This window comes from Pelophylax lessonae (assembly GCF_965119305.1).
Source record: "Pelophylax lessonae genome assembly, chromosome: 5".
Lineage (NCBI taxonomy): Eukaryota > Metazoa > Chordata > Amphibia > Anura > Ranidae > Pelophylax > Pelophylax lessonae.
Window position 1 is genome coordinate 66634370 of NC_138772.1, and position 21188 is coordinate 66655557.

Below are 21188 nucleotides of genomic sequence, written 5' to 3' on the forward strand. Positions count from 1 at the left end.
CTACTCTTTTTTACTCCGGGCCTAACTGAAGTATAAAGTAATGAAAGAAATAAGTTTGTAAAGGCTTCATTCACACGGGGTGTATACAGCCATACAGGCATGGGCGTCCACAGAACTTTTTTCAGGGGGGGACATCATTTTAAGGTCACCCATGCTCTGCCCCTTTTCGCCCCCATAGATCCCCTTTTAGAGCAGGCTAGGCTAGGGTCCCCCATAGATGCCCTTTAGAGCAGGGTCCCCATAAATCCCTCTTTACTCTTACCTTTTCACCTATATTCCCCGTGCTACAAGGTTTTCCTGCACCACCAGGTACTTCAGGCATTCCCTGCAAACATTCCATGCAAAGAATATATATACATAGCCAATATGACCCCCTTTACAGCAGGCCAGGATCCACCTAAATCCCCTTTAGGCAAGCCAGGGTCCCCATAGATCCCGCTTGAGAGCTGGCCAGGCCAAGGTCCCCCATAGATCCACTTTAGAGCATGGTCCACATAGATTCCCCTCTTAGAGCAGGCCAGGACTTTTCCAGGGGGGGGGGGAGGGGCACTTGCCCCCCCCTTGCCTCCCCTTGCGGACGCCCATGCATACAGGTGTGGTGGGCCGTGTTTACCTGTATGGGGGTGCAAAGGTGTTCAGAGCAACCCCATGCAGGCAGATCAGAACCCTTATCATACAGGACTCCAGCAAGCTTACCTAAAAAAACAGATGTGTAATTTTTCATAAATATTTGGGAGTTCCACCTTTAGGGTTTATGCAAATACACGTCTAAAGGCATTTTTTATGCCTATCGTGAATTTAACAGCTCTTTTCTGCACCCAGGAAGCTGCAATATGATCACATCAAGAAACTACTAGATAAAAAAAAACACGTACAGTCGGTATAAAAAAGAATCACCCCCTTTTAAAATAAGGACATGTTACTTTGTGGCCTGAAATAAAGACAGACACCGTTTTTGTTTTTATCAAGCTGTATTTATTCACTGCAACTAATAACATCCAAGTGAAAGATAGAACACCAACATGTCTGAAAAAAAATAGAAAAAATTCAAAAACAGAATCACTGAGTTAGAAAAAGGATCACCCCCTTGTGTCAGTATTTTGTTGAACCACTTTTGCTTTAATTCCAGCTTTTAGTCTGTTGGGATATGTCTCTACCAACTTTGCACATCTAGACGTTGCAATATTTGCCCACTCTTCTTTGCAGAACTGCTCAAGTTCAGTATTTGATGGTGACCGTTTGTGGACTGCAATCTTCAAGTAATTCCACAGGTTTACAATGGGGTTTAAGTCTGGGCTCTGACTAGGCCATGCAAGGACATTCATTTTTTTCTCCTTCAACCACTGTGTGCTCATTGTTGCTGTGTGCTTTGGGTCATTATCATGTTGTAAGGTAATCCTTCCCATTGACAATTTTCTGGCAGAGGACAGATTTTCCCTTAAAAATTTGACGTTTTTTTGCCCCATCCATTTCTCCTTCCTCCACATGCTGTATGGCAGGCAATTGTCTGCAATCAAATCACCTGAGACATGACGTTGGGGGGCGGGACCCACAATTCTTTGTAAGACATTTAAGGTGAGGATGAGTGATCACAGACAGACCAATCTTTGAACACAGGGTGGATACCAAACAACAGCATTCATTTCTTTATGGTAAGTAAGCACACAGCCACCTTGCTATATTTGTTCACAGCACTTTCCATTCACTCTCTACCTCTTTTTCTCCACTTTTCTTTCTCTTCTCATGTCTTTATTTCATCACTTCACATATGCACTCTATGGTGATTTACTTTCATTGGCTTTACTCAGTCTTACAACAAATCTTTTCATCTTTATCCACTTGGTTTACTTTTATCCACCTGGGCACTTTCTTTACCCTTTGGTTATTTCTTCTCATCCCCTGGTCCATATTCATGTCTCTGATACATTTAATATATATGACCATTATCATTTGTTGGCTGCTATCATACAGGAAGTAGCTGCTCAATTACCCACATGTATAATCTTTCATTTAGAGACTGGCGAGGTGTTTGATATACTTACAACACATTCTCATTGCTCTCCTTGAGTTGAATACAATGCCTTTGGATCCTGCCCCCTTAGCTCCCATGTCGGACTATTTAGCCGCCGCCGTATGGAAGCACGGTATAAGCACAATGACGGAGCTATATTTGTGAGTATGTTGTCTCCCCACATGGGTTATTCATACTCCAATAGCCATCAATCCTGCATGTCTATAATACAAAATTAATAATTTCTTTTCAGACTTGCCTGCACACTTACACTCCTGACGAGTGGGCAATGCGACCCACGAAACGTGCGTTGAGTTTCAAGATATTTGTATTGATGTGCATATTGTTACTGCTACAAGATATTTTAATATATTTGTATGACCATGTTATGTTTTGTGTATGTCAAATATTCATGTTGTATTACTTTTGTATATTGGTTCTACACAATAAAACAGATACATTTCAACTTGAGTATTATGACTATTGGGTCCACCTCATATAAAGTCCCGCAGGGTAATCCTCTCCTTTTCTATGTATTCAATTGGGATGGAGGTGTACTTTAATATGAAATGGCATTGCAGGTCCTTTTTATTCTCATTTCTCCTTCTATCCTGACAAGTGATCCAGTCCCTGATGCAGAGAAACACTCCCATATCAGGATATAACCACCTCCGTGCTTTACTGTAGGAATGGTGTTATTTGGATGGTGAGCTGTATTGGATTTCTGCCAGACATATCGTTTGGTGTTGAGGCCAAATATTTCAATTTTAGTCTTATCGGACCATAAAACCTTTTTCCATGTGGCCTCCGAATCTTCAAGGTGCGTTTTGGCAAAGCTCAGTGGTGACTGCATGTGGCCTCTCTTGGGGAGTGGCTTTTTTCTTGCAACCCTCCCATACAAGCCACACTTGTGGAGAAGTTGTGATATTGCTGTCACATACACACAATGCCCACTCTTTGTCATAAATTCCTGCAACTGCGTCAGAGTTGCTGTAGGCCTCTTGGTAGCCTCTGACCAGTTTTCTCCTGGCTCTTTCATCCAGTTCGGAGCGATGTCCTGATTCAGGGAGGGTCAGTGTTGTACCAAATACATTCCACTTCCTAATTACACACTTCACTGTGCTTCTAGCCATTGATAAAGCCTTTGACATTTTTTCATATCCATCTCCTGACTTGTGCCTGTCCACAACTTTATCCCAGAGATCTTTTGACAGTGCCTTGCCTCCCATAGTTGATTGTTTGCTTCATTTGCACTAGCAGGGACTGAAATGCTCCAGGAAAGCGCTTTCATGCTGAGCTAATCAAAATGACCACAGCTGATCACAGTTGAAAGTCAAATGTATTTGTGTGCCATTGAGAAGGTGATAAGCTACACCTGATTGAGTTTACAAGTCATTTTTAAAAAGGAGAGTGATCTTTTTCCAACTCAGTGATTTTGTTTTTGAATGTTTTTTTTTTATTTTTTTATGAAATGTTGGTGTTATATCTTTCACTTGGATGTTACATGTTGAGTAAATACAGCTGGAGAAAACAAAAACTGTGTCTTTCTTCATTTCAGGCTGCAAAGCAACAAAATGTGATTATTTTAAAAGGGGGCGATTCTTTTCTATACCCACTGTAAAATATTATGTTTTCAGATCCACTATGTAAGCAAATAAAATTGCAATTAAAAAAAGATTCCTGTTACCTCTAAGGCCCCGTTCACACTGGGGAGATCCGACTTGCTGGGGCGACCTCATAGGTCGCGGCGCGCTGCTCGCACCGCAACCTCGGAGCGGCCGGCACGGACTTCATAACATTGAAGTCTATGACGGTCGCTCCGGGTCGCCCCAAAGAAGCTCCGGACCCTTTTTCTAAGTCGGAGCGACTTGTGTCGCTCCTATTAGAAGGGGTCCACAGCTTCTCTATGGCAGGCGACCTACGGCGACCTGTCAGGCGACCAGGTCGCCTGACAGGTCGCCCCAGTGTGAACTGGGTCTCAAGCTGAACAACCAATCCTTCCTAAATATTTAAGATAAAAAAGGTGCACAAACCCCTATATTACTACTGTATATCCACAATTAACCCTAATATTTTAATGCACTAGGCGCAATAGGAACATGCTGCACTCAATCCTCACAATACAAGGAGTTACAAATAATATTTAAGATTTAAAAGGACCTTTGGGAACATGTTAAATGTTTCACCTGATTTTAGGGTGGAACATGTAACATGTTCCCAGTGCTGCAGACAGTGCTGTGACAGCAGAACAGGGAGAAGTTCCCTGTACTTGCTGCCACTGATTGAAAAACAAGGCCGTAACATTCAGACACACAGCTCCATGTGTCTGAATAAACTACAAGAACCGACATCCTTAGCGGCTGTCAGCCTGTAGTGCTCAAGGAACGACCACAGCGCTGTGGAGCCCCGTGGTAGTTTATTGAGTGTTCCTGTCAGTGAGTATCAGGATGTACCAGTTAGCCCATACACTGACAGTGTGCAAGAGACCTGCATGGCATCTAATGCTTTCCTGCAACAAAAAGTAATAAATGTACATTTCTTTACCTGCAAAAAAATGTGCATTTATTTATTTATTTTTTTTAAAGTGAACTTATCCTTTAAGATAAAAGATGTGCACAAACTCCTATATTACTATACCCACTATTACAAAAGATGATAGCTAATCCCATATATATAAACATATTTATATATGTTAAAACATATTGTTTGACAAGAAACCAATGTGAAATTCCACCTTGAAAACTCATAAACTAGACAGTGTGACCAAAAGTTCATAAACAAAATTACATAATATAAAAAAAAAAGTGAAAGGTTAAAAAAAAAAACAAACATAAAAAGTCCTTTTTACAATCCAAAAAGGATGATCCACTTAAAATATGAAAGTCCCCTGAAGATGTCCACTTGTAGATGAAACGCGTGTTGGGCGGAATCAGAGGCCTATGACATAATTACGCCCGCCAGTGACAGCGGCAAGATGTTACACGCGTTTTTGAAAATAAGAACGCTTTAAAAAAATATATGTTTTAATTGTTTATTTTTATCAATTTACAAAATGCAAAGTGAGCGAATAGAAGAAAATTCTAACTCAAATCGATGTTTGGGGTGACTACCCTTTGACTTCAAATCAGCATCAATTCTTACACTTGCACAAAGTTAGGGATTTTGTGAGATTAGAGTCAGGTGTATGATTAAAGGGGTTGTAAAGGTTCATCCTTTTTTTCATATTTTATGTAGTACAAACATCTGTAATCTTTGTTATTTTTCCCCAAAATGTTTTTTTTTTTTTACATGCCGATTGTATGCTCTTTCTCCTTTACTTTGCCTCAGCTTCTGGTCCTTGGAGCGCACTCCCAGCCGCTATGTCATTTTGCTTTGTGGACTACAATTCCCAACATGTTTAGTGGTATTGCAGATGCACATTTCCGCTTTTTCCCCTTCTAAGAACGAGCCGAGTTCTCTGTAGCTGGTACAGCCTTCTTTACAGAGACTCCTCCCAGCAGTCACGCCCATTCCCACCTCCCTGACACGTCCATCTTCTGCTGGACAGCCCTACTGCATACAAGGCAACTTAAAGTGAACTTGTTTGTTCCACCTACACAGGCAAGTTTTATTCCTAGCTAGTATTTATTTCTATTTAAAAATAATTCTAATGTTATTTTTTTCTTCTTTCAATTTTTTTTTTCTAGCTTGTATTTATTAAAAATTCAAAATATTTCTAATGGCATTTCAATCTTTTTTTCTTTATATATATATATATATATATATATATATTCAGTGGACGCAAAAAGTAACGCAGATGACTTTACTGGACGTCATGATTGACATGGACTTCGCTAGATGCCATGATTGACATGGACTTTGCTGGATGCTATAAATGACACGACTTCGCTGAACACGTTTGTCATAAACTTCGGTAGACGCCATAAGTGACACCTATGACGTCGCTGGATACCATAAGTGACACAGATGACTTTGCTGGACATCGTGATTGACATGGACTTTGCTGAATGCCATAAGTGACTTTGCTGGATGCTATAAGTGACACAGATGACTTTGCTGGATGTTATAAGTGACACAGATGACTTTGCTGAATGCTATAAGTGACACAGATGACTTTGCTGGATGTTGTGATTGACGCGAATTTCGCTGGATGCCACGATTGTCATGGACTTTGTTAGATGCCATAAGTTACGCAGATGACTTTGCTGGACGCCGTAATTGACGTGGACTTCGCTGAACGCCATGATTGACATGGACTTCGGTGGATGCCAAAAGTGACACAGATGACTTTGCTGGACGCCATGGTTGTCATGGAATTCATTAGACGCCATAAGTGACGCAGATCACTTCACTGGATGTCATGATTGACATGGACTTTGGTGGATGCCATTAGTAACGCAGATGACTTTGCTGGATGCCATGGTTGTTATGGACTTTATTTGACGCCATAAGTGATGCAGATGACTTCGGTGGACACCATAATTGACATGGACTTCGATGGATTCCATAAGTGACGCAGATGACTTTGCTGGATGCCATGATTGTCATGGACTATGGTAGACGCCATAAGTGACACAGATAACTTCACTGCATGCCATGATTAACTCAGACTTCATTGAATGCCATAAGTGACGCAGGTGACTTAGCTGGATGCCATGATTGTCATGGACTTCGGTAGACGCCATAAGTGACGCAGATGACTAAGCTGTACACCGTGATTGATGCGGACTTACAGTATGTGGATGCAGTAAGCGATGAAAATGACTTAGCTGTACCCCATGACTTATGTGTACAACCTCGCTGGATGCAGTGCAATTAGCGGGGGTGACTATGCTGGGGAGTGGATTTGCAGATGACCTCAGTAGATGGCTTGATTGTTGAAGAATAATTTGTTGGGTACCGTGATTGATGATCGTGTGATTTTTTTTAACAAAAAATAAAACAAAAAAGACTTTTTGAAAAATGTGTTGTGTTTTAATTTTTTTTTTTTAATGTAGCCTTATTTTACTTTATGTTGGTCTCTGGTGGGTACCTATTAAAGTGGGCTTCTAGATAAAGATAAGCCCCCAAACTGCAGACCAGAACAACCACTGTGCAGGGGTTGTGTAGAAGAGGCCCTTGTTTTCATCAACATGGGAACAATGTGCTTTGCCAGGAGGAGTTTGCTCTCCTCGGCAAAACACCCTTCCATGTTGAGGACACGTAGCCTGTTATGAATCAGGAGGGCTCGTAACTCAACCACATCCTTTTCTGACTTGCAGGCTGCTTGTGCAGATATGGGACTGGTATGAATTTTGTGGTGAACCCAGGGCGGACTGGGCCGGGGGTAGGGTGTCAATTGCCCCCTCCCCCCCCCGGGCCGATCTGATGCCCCCCCCCCCCAAAAAAAAAACACTGCAGCGCCACATTACTCACAGAAAGTAGTGTCCGGCTGGCCTGGCGCTACTGTCTAATGGTTGATAGGACCGCCTGGTGTCCAGCAACCTGTGACTTAATGTCAGCTAAAGTAGAGTGAGGCCAATGCCCCTGCATTCATAGCGGAGGAGTTTTTATCTTCCTCCTCCTCCGCACCTAGGGTTAAGCTCCACCTCCCTCCTCCAGCTTCTGCGGCAGGAAGGGAACTGGATTTTAATTTTAACTCTCAAGAATATGAGGTGAGGATGGGCATCGGGGATGGAACCATGTGTGTCTCATGAGGGAGCCTGGTAGTTACTCATACAGAAAGGATGGCAGATGACACCCTCGGCCACACAGGGATGGAGGAGGTCTTATCCTTATATCTCTTCACTTTTGGGGGATGTGACCCTCCCAAAAGTGAAGGATTAGAGGTCCCAGCATGAACCCGTAAGATCTAAGGGGTCACATCCCTAGATCTCAAGGGTTCATTCTGGGACTTGAAGTCCTTCAATCATGGGGGGGAGTGGTGTCACGTCCTCATATCTCAGGGGTTCGTGGTGGGACCTGTAGTCCTTCACTTTTGGGGGATGTGACCCTCCCAAAAGTGAAGTACTGCGAATCTCACTATGAACCCCTCAGAGCTAAGGACATGATACTCCCCCCCAACTAGTGAAGGACTACTACTAAGTCCTAACATGAACTCCTGAGATTTAAGAATGTGACACCCCCAAAAGTGAAGGACTACGAGTCTCAGTATGAACCCCTGAGATCTAAGGATGTGACCCCTTAGATCTCAGGGGTTCATGCTGGGACTTGAAGTCCTTTACTTGTTGGGGGTGTCACATTCTTAAATCTCAGGAGTTCATGTTAGGACTTAGTAGTAGTCCTTCACTGGGGGCTCGCGGTACTGAGCTACCTGGACAACCTCCTCTTGCAAGCGAAGTCCTCTGCTGCCCTGTTGGATGACATGGAGATCACTATACAGACCCTGACAGAGTTCGGTTGGCTTCTAAAGTACCAGAAGTCTGCTATGATTCCATCAAGAAAATTGGATTATCTGGGTCTGACTCTGGATTCACCCCTAGCCAGAGTGGTACTTCCCCTGGACAAGCTCCAGAAGTTGCATGCTGCCATTTGCCTACTGCTGTCCAGCAGGTGGTCCTCCCTCCGGACTTGCATGTCGGTGCTGTGCCTGATGGTATCTACCTTCGAAGTGGTTTCCGTTTGCACAGTTCCATACTAGGTTCCTTCACAGGGAAATCCTGGTAAAATGGGACATGTGACTGAGGTCTCTGAACAATCAGATTCAGCTGAGCCGGGAAACCAGGGGGGTCTCTCGTCTGGTGGCTTCGCTCTCCGGCAAATCCTTTCTCCCCTTGTATTGGACAGTGGTCACTACGGATGCCAGTCTGCCCGGGTGCGATCCAGTCAGACAATACCACGACAGTGGCTTTTGTCAATCACCAGGGCAGAACAAAGAGTGTGTTGGCAGCCTTGGAGGTAGCCAGCATTCTCCGGTGGGCGGAACGCTTCGTTCCAGCCCTCTCTGCCGTACACATTCCAGGACTGGAATACTGGCAGGTGGACTATCTCAGTTGGCAGGCGTTGGACCAAGAGGAGTGATCCCTTTCTCTGGACGAGTTTCATCAGATATGTCTCCATTGGGGCTTCCCTGAGATGGATCTGTTGGCATCCCGGCTCAACAGAAAGGAACTGAAGTTTGTGGCAAGGTCACAGGATCCTCTGGTGGACGCCACATACGCTTTGAGGGCCCCGTGGGGCCAGTATCGTCTGAGTTATGCTTTTCCTCCTCTCAAGCTTCTGCCGTGGCTTTTGCACAGAATTGAGGCTGAGGGGATTCCAGTCACTTTAGTGGCTCCGGACTGGCCTCGTAGCCCTTGGTATGTCGACCTGGGGCGACTGGTCACTGACGTCCATTCTATGCATTAGGATAAAAAACCTTCTGTGTGTAGCAGCCCCCCTCATACTTACCTGAGCCCCATCTCTTTCCAGCGATGTTCCCAAGCCCCTCAGCCATCCGGGGCTCTCCTTCCTGATTGGCTGGGACACAGCAGCAGCGCCACTGGCTCCCATGGCTATCAAAGTCAGTTAGCCAATCAGGAGAAAGAGAGGGGGCCAGCCGGCCGAAAAGCAGCTATGTGTCTAAATGGATACACAGTGTTGCAGCTCAGCTCGGGGTGCCCCATAGCAAGCTGCTTGTTGTGGGGGAACTCAACATAAGGAAGGGAGTAGGAGCGGCGAGGGACCCAAGAAGAGGAGGATCCAGGCTGCTCTGTGCAAAACCAACTGCGAAAAAAGAATAACATTTTTGTTATTTGAAAAAAAAAAAAAATGTGACTTTACAATCACTTTAAGGCAAAGGGTGACCACACTAGATATTGATTTGATTTGGATTTCTCTTCTATTCAATTACTTTTCATTTTGTTAACTCATAAACATAAACCATTAATACTTCTATTTATGTAAGCATTCATAATTTACAGCATTTTTTCACACCTGCCTAAAACTTTTGCACAGTGGTGTATTTTGAAAAGGGATGCCAAAAAGTTTCATATATCAACTGGAAAACCCTTTTTGGTAAAATTTTTCCACAAACAGAATCATCTTATTAAGCATCTGCAACAGTAATGTTAAACATGTTACCGAACTTATCACTCTGTGTTTGATCCAATAATAAACTTCAAAAAAGCAGACATTGTACCTTGGAAGGACTTCCAAAACATACAGGAAACTCTTTGTTCTGGGGTCAGACACATCACCTTGTAGGCCTGTCCTATCAGGGGAAAAATGAAAAGGAAGAACATGTTTATAATTTGGTGATCAACTTCTAGTTTCACTGCATACATATTAAATGTGAGTAGGGATAAACATACTTCAAGTCCAAATCATGCCAAACAGTGAAGAGTAGTAGAGAATGTGGAGAAAGCAGAGAACAAATTGAACGTTTCAAGTTTGTATGGCTGTCTGGGCTCTTTTTGGGGCGATTCCCCTTCATTTACAACACATTTATGTCATGTCATGTTATGGATGAGATCAAATTGGATAAATCCCCCCTATATTACTGTTCTGGTCAAATTCTTTTTTTTTTTTTTTACATTGAAACCGGCCATAGATGGTCAGAATCCTGGTCCCTGCTGGACTGGACGAGGAACAAACCATCAAATCGATAGATTGACTTGGGTACAACCAGCATGTTGGATTTTTGGCATACGATTATTGCCAGCAGGTATAGCTGCTAGCAATCATTACTGTGTTCTCCTGGTAGGGATGGCTCTCCGTGCTGTCACAGCGTGAGGAAAGCAGAGCTGGTAACTGGCAATTGTGACAGGGGACTTTAAGGGCCGGTTCACATTCCTGCGAGTGCACCGATCGCATGTAATTCGGAGCGCACTGCTCTTTCATTACATGCGATCGGAGGTGCGGATGCAAATTCAGCCATACACTTTGTATGGCTGAATTCGCACTGTATCCGCACCAAACACGCACATGACCCTTTTTTCCAGCCGCATCAGGATCGGATCGCACAGTGGTTCCCACTTGTGCGATCCGATCCTGTGCGAACTGTCAGATCGCACTGCCATATGCGATCAAACTGGGGGTGCCGTTAACATTTCATTGACACCCCCTGCGTATCGCATATGGCAGTGTGAACTGCCAGGGGTGCGTTTGCGATGCGGGAACAGGCTGCGAATTCGCAGCCTTCCCGCATCGCACAAGTGTGAACCGGGACTTAAACTGATAATTAGGGTACTGATCATCAGTGTCATGATTATCAGTGCAGCCCCAACAGTACCAATCAGTGTCCATCAGTGCTGACTATCAGTGCCATATATCAGTGTCCATCAGTGCCGCCCATCACTCCTGGCCCATCAGTGTCACCTATCAGTGCCACCAATCGGTGCTTCCTCATCACTGCTGCCTAGCAGTGCCGCATATCAGCGCAGCCTCCTTAGTTTCCGAAGAATGAGAATGAGTGAAGAAGAAAAATTACTTCTTTACAAAATTGTACAACATAAATTAGGAAAAACTATTTTTTTCTGTCTTTTTCCATTTGTTTAGCAAAAAAATGAAAAAGCCGGTGGTGCCTAATATCACCAAAAGAAAGTTCTGTCACAAAAAAATGATAAAAATGTTATATGGGTACACTGTTGCACGACCGCACAATTGTCATTCAAAGTGCAAAAGCACTGAAATCTGAAAATTGGCCTGAGCAGGAAGGGGGTGAAAGTGCCCGGTATTGATGTAGTTAGTATTAACACCAAAGAGAAGCCTGTATTTAAACAGTACTCACCCTAGAAAGTTGCCCCTTAGCTTTTGTGCTTGAGAACAAGCATTTTTGGTTTTTAATCAACGTCAGTCTTTTTAAGTCATGCTGGTAATCAAGAACCTTAAGGCTCCGTTCACATGTAGGCGTTTTGGGGCGTTTTTGGGGAGTTTTTCTGCTCTAGGATCAGCTCTCAAAACGCCCAAGACAAATCCTATTCATTTCAATGGCCCCTGTTCACATCTGAGCATTTTGACGCTGTGAGCAAAACTCCCAACGCTCAAAAAAGTACATGAGCTTCTTTTTGGGCAGATTACAGGCGTTTTCCATTGGTCTCTATTCAATCTAAAAACGCCTGCACAAAAAACGCCTGTAAAAACGCCTGTAAATCGCGGTAACAAAACGTGCAAAAACGCTACGCTCAGGTGTGAATGTAGCCTAATGCCTGATACCCAAGACAGAGTATGCCTCCCCAGGAGACTTTACACGGTACAACTGACTAAAGCCCCGTACACACGCGTCGAAAATTGGCCGGGAATTTTCGGCCAACGTCCGATCTGCCGATTTTCGGCTTGTTAGTATGATGCTTCCGACAACCAACTCCGACTTTTCGGCCGAAAAAAATCTGGTGTGCAGACTATAAAATTTTTGTTGGCCGTCAACACAAGGGCCGATTTTTGTGCAGTCAGTACAGATTTTGACAGGGAAAAATCTGATGAGCAAGTCTGGGCATGCTCAGAGAAGAAAGAACACAAAGAAAGCAAACCAACACATGACATCACTTCTGAAGTAGAATTTTGTTGGCCGAGAAAATTCGTGTGCAGTCTAGGCACATTCCAACCAACAAAAGACAACTCTGGACAAAAGTCGGACGATCGGTCGGCCGATAATCGTTGCGTGTGTACGGGGCTTTAGGCCTCTTGCACACTGCAGCTTGAAAGAGCTCAGTACAGTTTTTTTTTTTTACGGAGCTAAAATACAGCCTATTAATTGTCATGTGCCTATGCACACAGTCGCGATAACAAGCGCTGCGCATTCTTCAGTGAAAAATATATAAACTAGAAAAATCGGCTTTTTTGGTCAGGAATTTACGCCTCGTGCGTGAAAATATACGCAAATACGCACAAATGCCCATTTACGTATTGTGCAGAACAAGAACGCAAGAATAAGTAGTCACACAATTGTGCAAACGCAGATATGCAAAAAAAAATGTCTGAAAAAGTAGATGCTTAAACAGGAGTATCCATAGTTGACAATATTTGAAAGAAATTTCCAGGGACACTTTGCAGCACATTTATCAATTATTTACCACACCCACTTCACTGAAGCTCCGCCTACTCCACATAATTAATCTCCGTCTACTTATCAGATTATAGAGTCTACTCAATAAAGAGAGAATTACAGGAAATTGAAAAGGGAATTTCAAACTTAAGGTCAAAGTAGCAGAGTTGGAATAATTCTCCCATTCAGCTGCACTACTTCTTTCTAAAATTTAAAATTCTCATCGCAATTCCCTGCAATTGTAAAGTGTCAAATGTGCTCAGGTGTGACCATACAAAAAATGTAATATGTAAATATAAATAAAGTGCAAGGTGTAAATAAGTACGATAAAACCTAATTATACTATCTGGTATAATTAGGTTTTAATGGCGCCAGGGGTGCCATTACGTAACTGTGCATGCTCCCGCCCGACCGAGCTTGTATGAGCTTTCCCGAGCCCGGTAGGCGTCGGAACGGTGCATGCACTGTTACGATGTCGGCCCATAACCATTTTCCTTTACGGGCACCGGCTGCCCGTAACAGCCATTTACAGGCAGCCCGGTTAACGGGCGCTTGCCAGGACAATGAAAATTACCCCGGACAGGATCCTATTTGCCGGGACTGTCCCTGCAAAAACGGGACAGTTGGCAAGTATGAGTATCATGTGTAAGTGGCCCAAGAAATGCCAGAGCCCGCTGCACACTTCAGCTGGATGACCACCAATAATATGGCAACCGATGACATTAGTACTAAGGATCATTGAGAAATGCTTGAAAGATGTCAGTGCTGGGGTCCTAGGATCACCTCCCACAAAGGTACACTATAGGTATTTAATTATCTCCTCATGTTTGTGTGGGATTCCTCCAGATGCTCCACTTTCTGCTCACAATGCAAATACACACTAGTAGGTTAACTGGCTTCAGCTCAAACTGACCCTTCTGTGTATAGGACTGTGGTCAGGCAATCTGACTGTAAGCTCTTTGGGAGAGGGGTCCTATGTTAAAATTTTACATTCTCTGACGTACTGTGGTATATGCCAGCACTGTATAAAGGGGAAAGTGAAGCTGAACCCCAGCCATGAATACTTTAAATATCTTCCTCAATAGCCACAAAGGATGAAATTCTACTTTGTGATCACCAAATACTTTAGCAAACCAAATTACTACCTTGTAAAAAGTAGTGACATCATCACTGTGCTGTATATATCCTATGCAGAGAGCAGAGCTGTGGAGGGACCCAGCAGCTCCACCCATTACAGGCTGCCTGCCAAAACCTACAGAGGGGGCGGACACAAGACCAGTCACTCTGCACAAGGATAGAGAGTAGCAGTGACTGGTCTGTATTACAGTAAGCTCCTGCGCAGTTGCAAAGTTTCATGCTGTAAAAAAAAATACACAACAAACAACAACATTCAAGTAACAGTACACATGCCCCTTGTATTTGGATAATTTTTGCTTATCTCAGAATTGACCAAAAAAAACACTTCACAACAGCCCTATAGCAGTTTTACTGCCACAGGACAGCCGCTGTGTAAAGGATTATGTATAATATACATGACACCGGACTTCTGAGTAGCAGAAGCAAATGGGTGCCCCCAGTAGCTCGCTCCCGCTGTGATCATGCACAGCGGTAGCCAATCAGTGGGTACCGGCAGACTCAATGTCCGCCGGCATGCACTGATCGTTTATTACAGAGGCAGAACGGCAGTCTGCTTATGTAAACAAGGCAGATTACTGTTCTATTAGTAGGGAAGGCATGGATCCTGTGTTCCTGCAAAGCATGGATAAGGATCCATGTCTTCCCCCAGTTAATGCACCTCCCACATAGTACACAAACACTGGCTAGGCAAAGAGTTAACCCTTTGATCACCCCAGATGTTAACCCCTTCCCAGCCAGTGTCATTAGTAAAGTGCATATTTTTAGCACTAATCACTGTATTAGTGTCACTGGTTCCCAAAAAAAGTGTCAAAAGTGTCAGCTAGTGTTGGATTTGTCCGCCACAATATCGTGGTCACGCTATAAGTCGCTGATTGCCGCCATTACTAGTAAAAAAATCAATAAATAAATAAAAATTCCATAAATATGTCCCATAGTTCGTAGACCCTATAACTTTTGTGCAAACCAATCAAGCTTTTTACCAAAAATATGTAGCAGAATACATATTGGCTTAAATTTATGAAGATTTGATTTTTTTACATTTTTATTTATTGGATATATTTTATAGCAGAAAGTAAAAAAATAGTTTTTTTTTTCAAAATTGTTGTTTTTTGTTTATAGCGCAAAAGATCAAATACCACCAAAAGAAAGCTATATTTGTGGGGGAAAAAGGAAATTTTATTTGAGTGTACAGTGTTGCATGACTGCGAAATTGTCAGTTTAAACAACGCGGTGTCTTATCGGAAAAAATGGCCTGGTCATGAAGGGGGATAAATCTTCTGGAGCTGAAGTGGTTAACAAAGTAAATGTTTCAAAAATAAATACTGTACTTCAAATAATAACCCCAGAAAGTCAGGGAAAGATCTTCATGCCTTGCAGTAGAAGACGTCTCTGTTGTTGAATCTACCCCATTATTTTTGTTCAATACTGTTAACATATCCTTTATTTTACAAACCTACCGTGTAAATGGCTGGCAGGGTGGACTCATCAAGATCATATCAAACGATAAGGAATCCAATTCTTTCAGTGTTATTCCCTGATACAAAGGAAGGAAAAAGCATGCTGAGTCACAACCACAAATGTAAGAGCGATTTTATAAGAAGTTTACGGCATCTGAACAATGGAACTCATGAAAAGATCTAGATGGCTCTGCATATCCTGAGCTAAACAGTCCAGGCACCAAGAAAAATCATTCAATATAACGATATTACTTCCCAGGGAACATTACATCTGTTTATAGGTATGTACATTCATTAAGTTTGCTCTGAACTGAGATTTAGGAAAATCTCCCATGATACCTTGCAGTTAGGTCAATCAGGGTTTTCACAATAGACTGAAGATTATTTCTAATTATTGGTAATCTGAGATGTACATCTCTGCATGCAATGCTGCCAACTACAATAGAGGCGTTAAAAGGGGCTTAAAATGTAAATGAATGATCGGCAATATGCATAATTAGATTGCAAAAAGACAGAGGTATACGGAGCTATTATGTGTTAGGTGTTAATAAATCATTGTAAAGGAAAATTATATGTAATAGCAAATATTTTATATTTGAATTTTTTACCTTTTTTCTTTGTAGCCGGTCTTTTTAGAAAAAATATTTATTGCAAGTCATACCCAATCCATTTCTGGCTATAAGGTGGCTAGGTTCCCTTACAGGGTTTCCCTGGAGCCACCCTGAAGTGCCCACTCCCAGTCCAAAGCTTGATGTGTCCATGCGCTAGGCCAGAGGTATCTCGGCCTTTTGGCTAAGATCAAGTGTAGTATCTGTTCTTATCAGTGTTGGAATGGAACCTGAAGGTTAGTATCGGTGGTGGCCGAAGTTAACCGGGGCGCTCTGGGCGTAACTGGAGGACCGGAGTAGGCCAAACCAGAGAAAGCCGGAGGGTTCCAATGCCTTCCTGATTTGAATGGGTCCGCCCCTACCAGTTTGAAGGGAGCGAGAAAACTGGATTGGTTCCGTGGCCAGTTAGTACCGCTCCTGGATGTGATTGGTAAGGAACGGCGGTGGCGGTGGGGGAGCCTTTCCTCCTGGGTTGAATCTGGCCTTGCAAAAGGCTTGTCCCCAGTTGAAGGTAGGTTCTCCCTAAGCTGTCCAATGTTCTGATGCCTCCTGGTAGGATAGGGCTACACTTGGTCTTGCCTTAGGGCCGGGGTAGAGAAAGCCCGTAGTGTATGTGCCCCTGGGGTGGCAGCCCAGGGGTGCCTTAATTCTCACTGGTGAGGGGCAGCTCGCCTTGAGTTTTTCGGCACCATGGTCACTGCACCTACGCACATTTTTTTAAGCACCTGCCTCTTGGGCAAGGCCTTTTGGCTTCGACCAGAGGAATTTTTATTCCGGCCGGAAGGCCTGCCTTTGTTTTTCACTTAGGCACTAATTCACCTCTCCACTTCCCCTTCCCCACCTTTTTGTTTGTGTGTGCCTTTTCTTTGTAGTTTGTCACTTTTCTATCACCTTTTTTTCACTTGGCACGACTTGTAGGGTGTGGGTCCTCGGGCCCTACCTTGAGTCTTGGGAGGGGGTGGATATGGCCTTTTGGCTTGGTCCGCCCTCTCTCATGGGGTCTCCCTTCGGGGGAGCCCCACTTAGTACTCGGTGGGGGCTGTTTCGGCAGTCCCCCTGAAGAACGGGGTCAGTCTGGTTTCGGCCAGACAGACCATGAGTACCTTAAATCCCTGTCAGGAGTCTTGCGCCCCGGGGGATCGAGGTTCGGGTCCTACCTCTTCGGAGGGAAGACCATTTGTTTGCACACCCTGTGCACTTTTTGTGTTCCTCACGTTTGTGTGTGTGCACTTTTTTATGCACCGGGTGAAGTCTTTTGAGTGTGTTTCACACGCTACGGGCTTTTAAAAAAAAAAAAAAAAAAAAAAAAAAGAGGTATCCTACAAGGTGGCTAGGTTCCCTTACAGGGATTCCCTGGAGCCACCCTGATGTGCCCATTCCCAGTCCAAAGCTTGATGTGTCCATGCGCTAGGCCAGAGGTATCCTACAAGGTGGCTAGGTTCCCTTACATGGTTTCCCTGGAGCCACCCTGATGTGCCCACTCCCAGTCCAAAGCTTGATGTGTCCATGCGCTAGGCCAGAGGTATCCTACAAGGTGGCTAGGTTCCCTTACATGGTTTCCCTGGAGCCACCCTGATGTGCCCACTCCCAGTCCAAAGCTTGATGTGTCCATGCGCTAGGACAGAGGTATCCTACAAGGTGGCTAGGTTCCCTTACATGGTTTCCCTGGAGCCACCCTGATGTGCCCACTCCCAGCCCAAAGCTTGATGTGTCCATGCGCTAGGCCAGAGGTATCCTACAAGGTGGCTAGGTTCCCTTACATGGTTTCCCTGGAGCCACCCTGATGTGCCCACTCCCAGTCCAAAGCTTGATGTGTCCATGCGCTAGGCCAGAGGTATCCTATAGGGTGGCTAGGTTCCCTTACATGGTTTCCCTGGAGCCACCCTGATGTGCCCACTCCCAGCCCAAAGCTTGATGTGTCCATTCGCTAGGCCAGAGGTATCCTATAAGGTGGCTAGGTTCCCTTACAGGGATTCCCTTGACCCACCCTGATGTGCCCATTCCCAGTCCAAAGCTTGATGTGTCCATGCGCTAGGCCAGAGGTATCCTACAAGGTGGCTAGGTTCCCTTACATGGTTTCCCTGGAGCCACCCTGATGTGCCCACTCCCAGTCCAAAGCTTAATGTGTCCATGCGCTAGGCCAGAGGTATCCTATAGGGTGGCTAGGTTCCCTTACAGGGTTTCCCTGATGCCACCTTGATGTGCCTGCTCCCAGCCCAAAGCTTGATGTGTCCATGCGCTAGGCCACAGGTGTCCAACCTTTTGACCTTCCTGGGCCACACTGGAAGAAGAGGAATTGTCTTGGGCCACACATAAAATACACTAAGCCTGAATTCACACTTGTGCGATGCAGACACCGCATGTAATTTGCAGAAGAATCGCACCGCACAGACATTGCATGTGATGTGCAGAGGAATGTGTACATTTCAGTCATACATTTTGTGGTTGTGGCAAGGCCCTGCTGATCTCAATGGGAAAGTTTGTCAAACTCTGCAACCTGAGCTAAAAATCCCGCATCTGTGAAGCAAAGCATTGCAGCGACTTCATGTAAATAGCCCGGTCAGGCTGTAATATTAGGATTTGGTTGGGTAGCAGAGGGAAAGTAATGCTGGCCACACACTAGCTGAAAAATAATTCGAAAATCTGTCATTTGGTCCGTTTGTTCATTTTTCGTCCAGTCAATGGGCACAAATAGAAAATCATTTTTTGAAAAGTTAATGTGTTTCTTGGCCGAACTGTGTGCACTAGGCATATATTATCATTATGAATTTTAGGTACTGTCAATTTACGCAGCGCTTTACATATACATTGCACATTCACATCAGTCCCTGCCCTCAAGGAGCTTACAATCTAAGGTCCCTAACTCACATACATACATACACATAGTAAGGCCAATTTTTTTATACAGGATCCAATCAACCTACCAGCATGTCTTTGGAGTGTGGGAGGAAACTGGAGTACCTGGAGGAAACCCACGCAGGCACAGGGAGAACATGCAAACTCCAGGCAAGTAGTGTCGGGGTTGGGATTCAAACCAGCAACCCTCTTGCTGCTAGGTGAAAGCAGAACTACACCACTGTGCCACCCATATATGACAAACTGAACGAAAAACTGATTAATTTATATCCATTGAATGATTTATCGTTTGAAATTCTGTCATTACATGATGGCACGATCGTCTGATCTCACGGCCGATTTTTCGTTTTTCAAAAATGAGTTAGAACGATTTTTCGGCTAGTGTATAGCCAGCTTTATACCGTGATCAGCCACCCATTTTTACTGACGACCCCTCCCCAGCCGTCTGTGTGAAAGAGCCTTAAAATATCCCAAACGGTGGACACAGCAATAAAAACCTGACTGTGGCTCTAACACCCCATGACTCTATCCAAATCTAAAAAAAAAATATGGGTAGCCTGTTGTTTTGTAACATTAGGGTTTATTTACGAAAGGCAAATCACGCTGTAGATCTGAGGGGCTCATTTCGGATCCCCCCCCCCAGATGTACAGCGACTGTACTTCCAAGTGCATTTGTAGTGCACAGTGGATTTTCCTTTAGTAAATCAACCCCATTGCCTGTATGAACAACAAAAGCTCTGCTAAGTAGGCTGTGCTTCAAATATGCACCCTCATAAGTGCTCATGTTTGATTTAAGTGTCTCTCCAGATTAAAACATTTTTATTTTATTTTTCGACAAATCTGATACTGTATGGCAAACAATGGACATATTTCTTGCTTAACTGCCTTGTGCAGGCTTCTCAACCAATGAACAAAGGGGCTCATACTTATTAGGTCTGTCTACAGGTGTCTACAGACCCCTCATATACTCTGTATAGATCATTGTGTACAAAAGATATCAAGGTCAACTTTTATAAATCACTGATAACTATGCCTAGACAAGATGATATCATCAACAAACATTAACCAAGAAAACTGCAAACAAAGAGAAAACTCAGTAGGTGATTACTGAAGATGCCAAAATGTTATTGCATTGTAAAACCAGGGTACTATCATACCTGGGAAACTTGCTATGCTCCAGCCAAAAGTAACTGGCCTGATCGTTACCAGGTTTTGGCAAACACATATGTGTTTACAAACCTGTATTACTTGGAGGCTGATCCTCTAGATCAGGGGTACGGAATTAAAATTCATAGGGGGTCCAAAGCTTAAGCTTTGAAACGCGTCGGGTGACCTTGATGTTAATCCGCATACAGTGGGGATCAAAAGTTTGGGCACCCCAGGTAAAAATTTGTATTAATGTGCATAAAGAAGCCAAGAAAAGATGGAAAAATCTCCAAAAGGCATCAAATTACAGATTAGACATTCCTATAATATGTCAACAAAAGTTAGATTTTATTTCCATCATTGACACTTTCAAAATTACAGAAAACAAAAAAAAATGGCATCTGCAAAAGTTTGAGCACCCTGCAGAATTTATAGCATGCACTGCCCCCTTTGCAAGGCTGAGACCTGCCAGTGTCATGGATTGTTCTCAATCATCATCTGGGAAGACCAGGTGATGTCAATCTCAAAGGTTTTAAACGCCCAGACTCATCTGACCTTGCCCCAACAATCAGCACCATGGGATCTTCTAAGCAGTTGTCTAGAAAACTGAAAATAGTTGACGCTCACAAAGCTGGAGAAGGCTATAAGAAGATAGCAAAGTGTTTTCAGATGTCAATATCCTCTGTTCGGAATGTAATTAAGAAATGGCAGTCATCAGGAACAGTGGAAGTTAAAGCAAGATCTGGAAGACCAAGAAAAATATCAGACAGAACAGCTCGCAGGATTGTGAGAAAAACAATTCAAAACCCCCATTTGACTGCACGATCCCTCCAGAAAGATCTGGCAGACACTGGACTTGTGGTACACTATTCCACTATAAAGAGATACTTGTACAAATATGGTCTTCATGGAAGAGTCATCAGAAGAAAACCTCTTCTACATCCTCACCACAAAAATCAGCGTTTGAACTTTGCAAATGAACATTTAGACAAGCCTGATGCATTTTGGAA

At 43.7% G+C, this 21188-nt stretch overlaps 1 protein-coding gene across 1 annotated transcript in view; it reads right to left on the reverse strand.

Annotated features, from left to right (window-relative positions):
- TRDMT1 (tRNA aspartic acid methyltransferase 1) overlaps positions 1–21188 on the reverse strand; it is a 111369-nt gene that overhangs the window by 46809 nt on the left and 43372 nt on the right. Inside the window, exons 3-4 of the mRNA XM_082259641.1 lie at positions 15569–15645; positions 10131–10202 (exon numbers count right to left, since the gene is read on the reverse strand). Coding sequence (XP_082115767.1) covers positions 10131–10202; positions 15569–15645 — 149 coding nt within the window. The remainder of the gene's footprint in view (positions 1–10130; positions 10203–15568; positions 15646–21188) is intronic.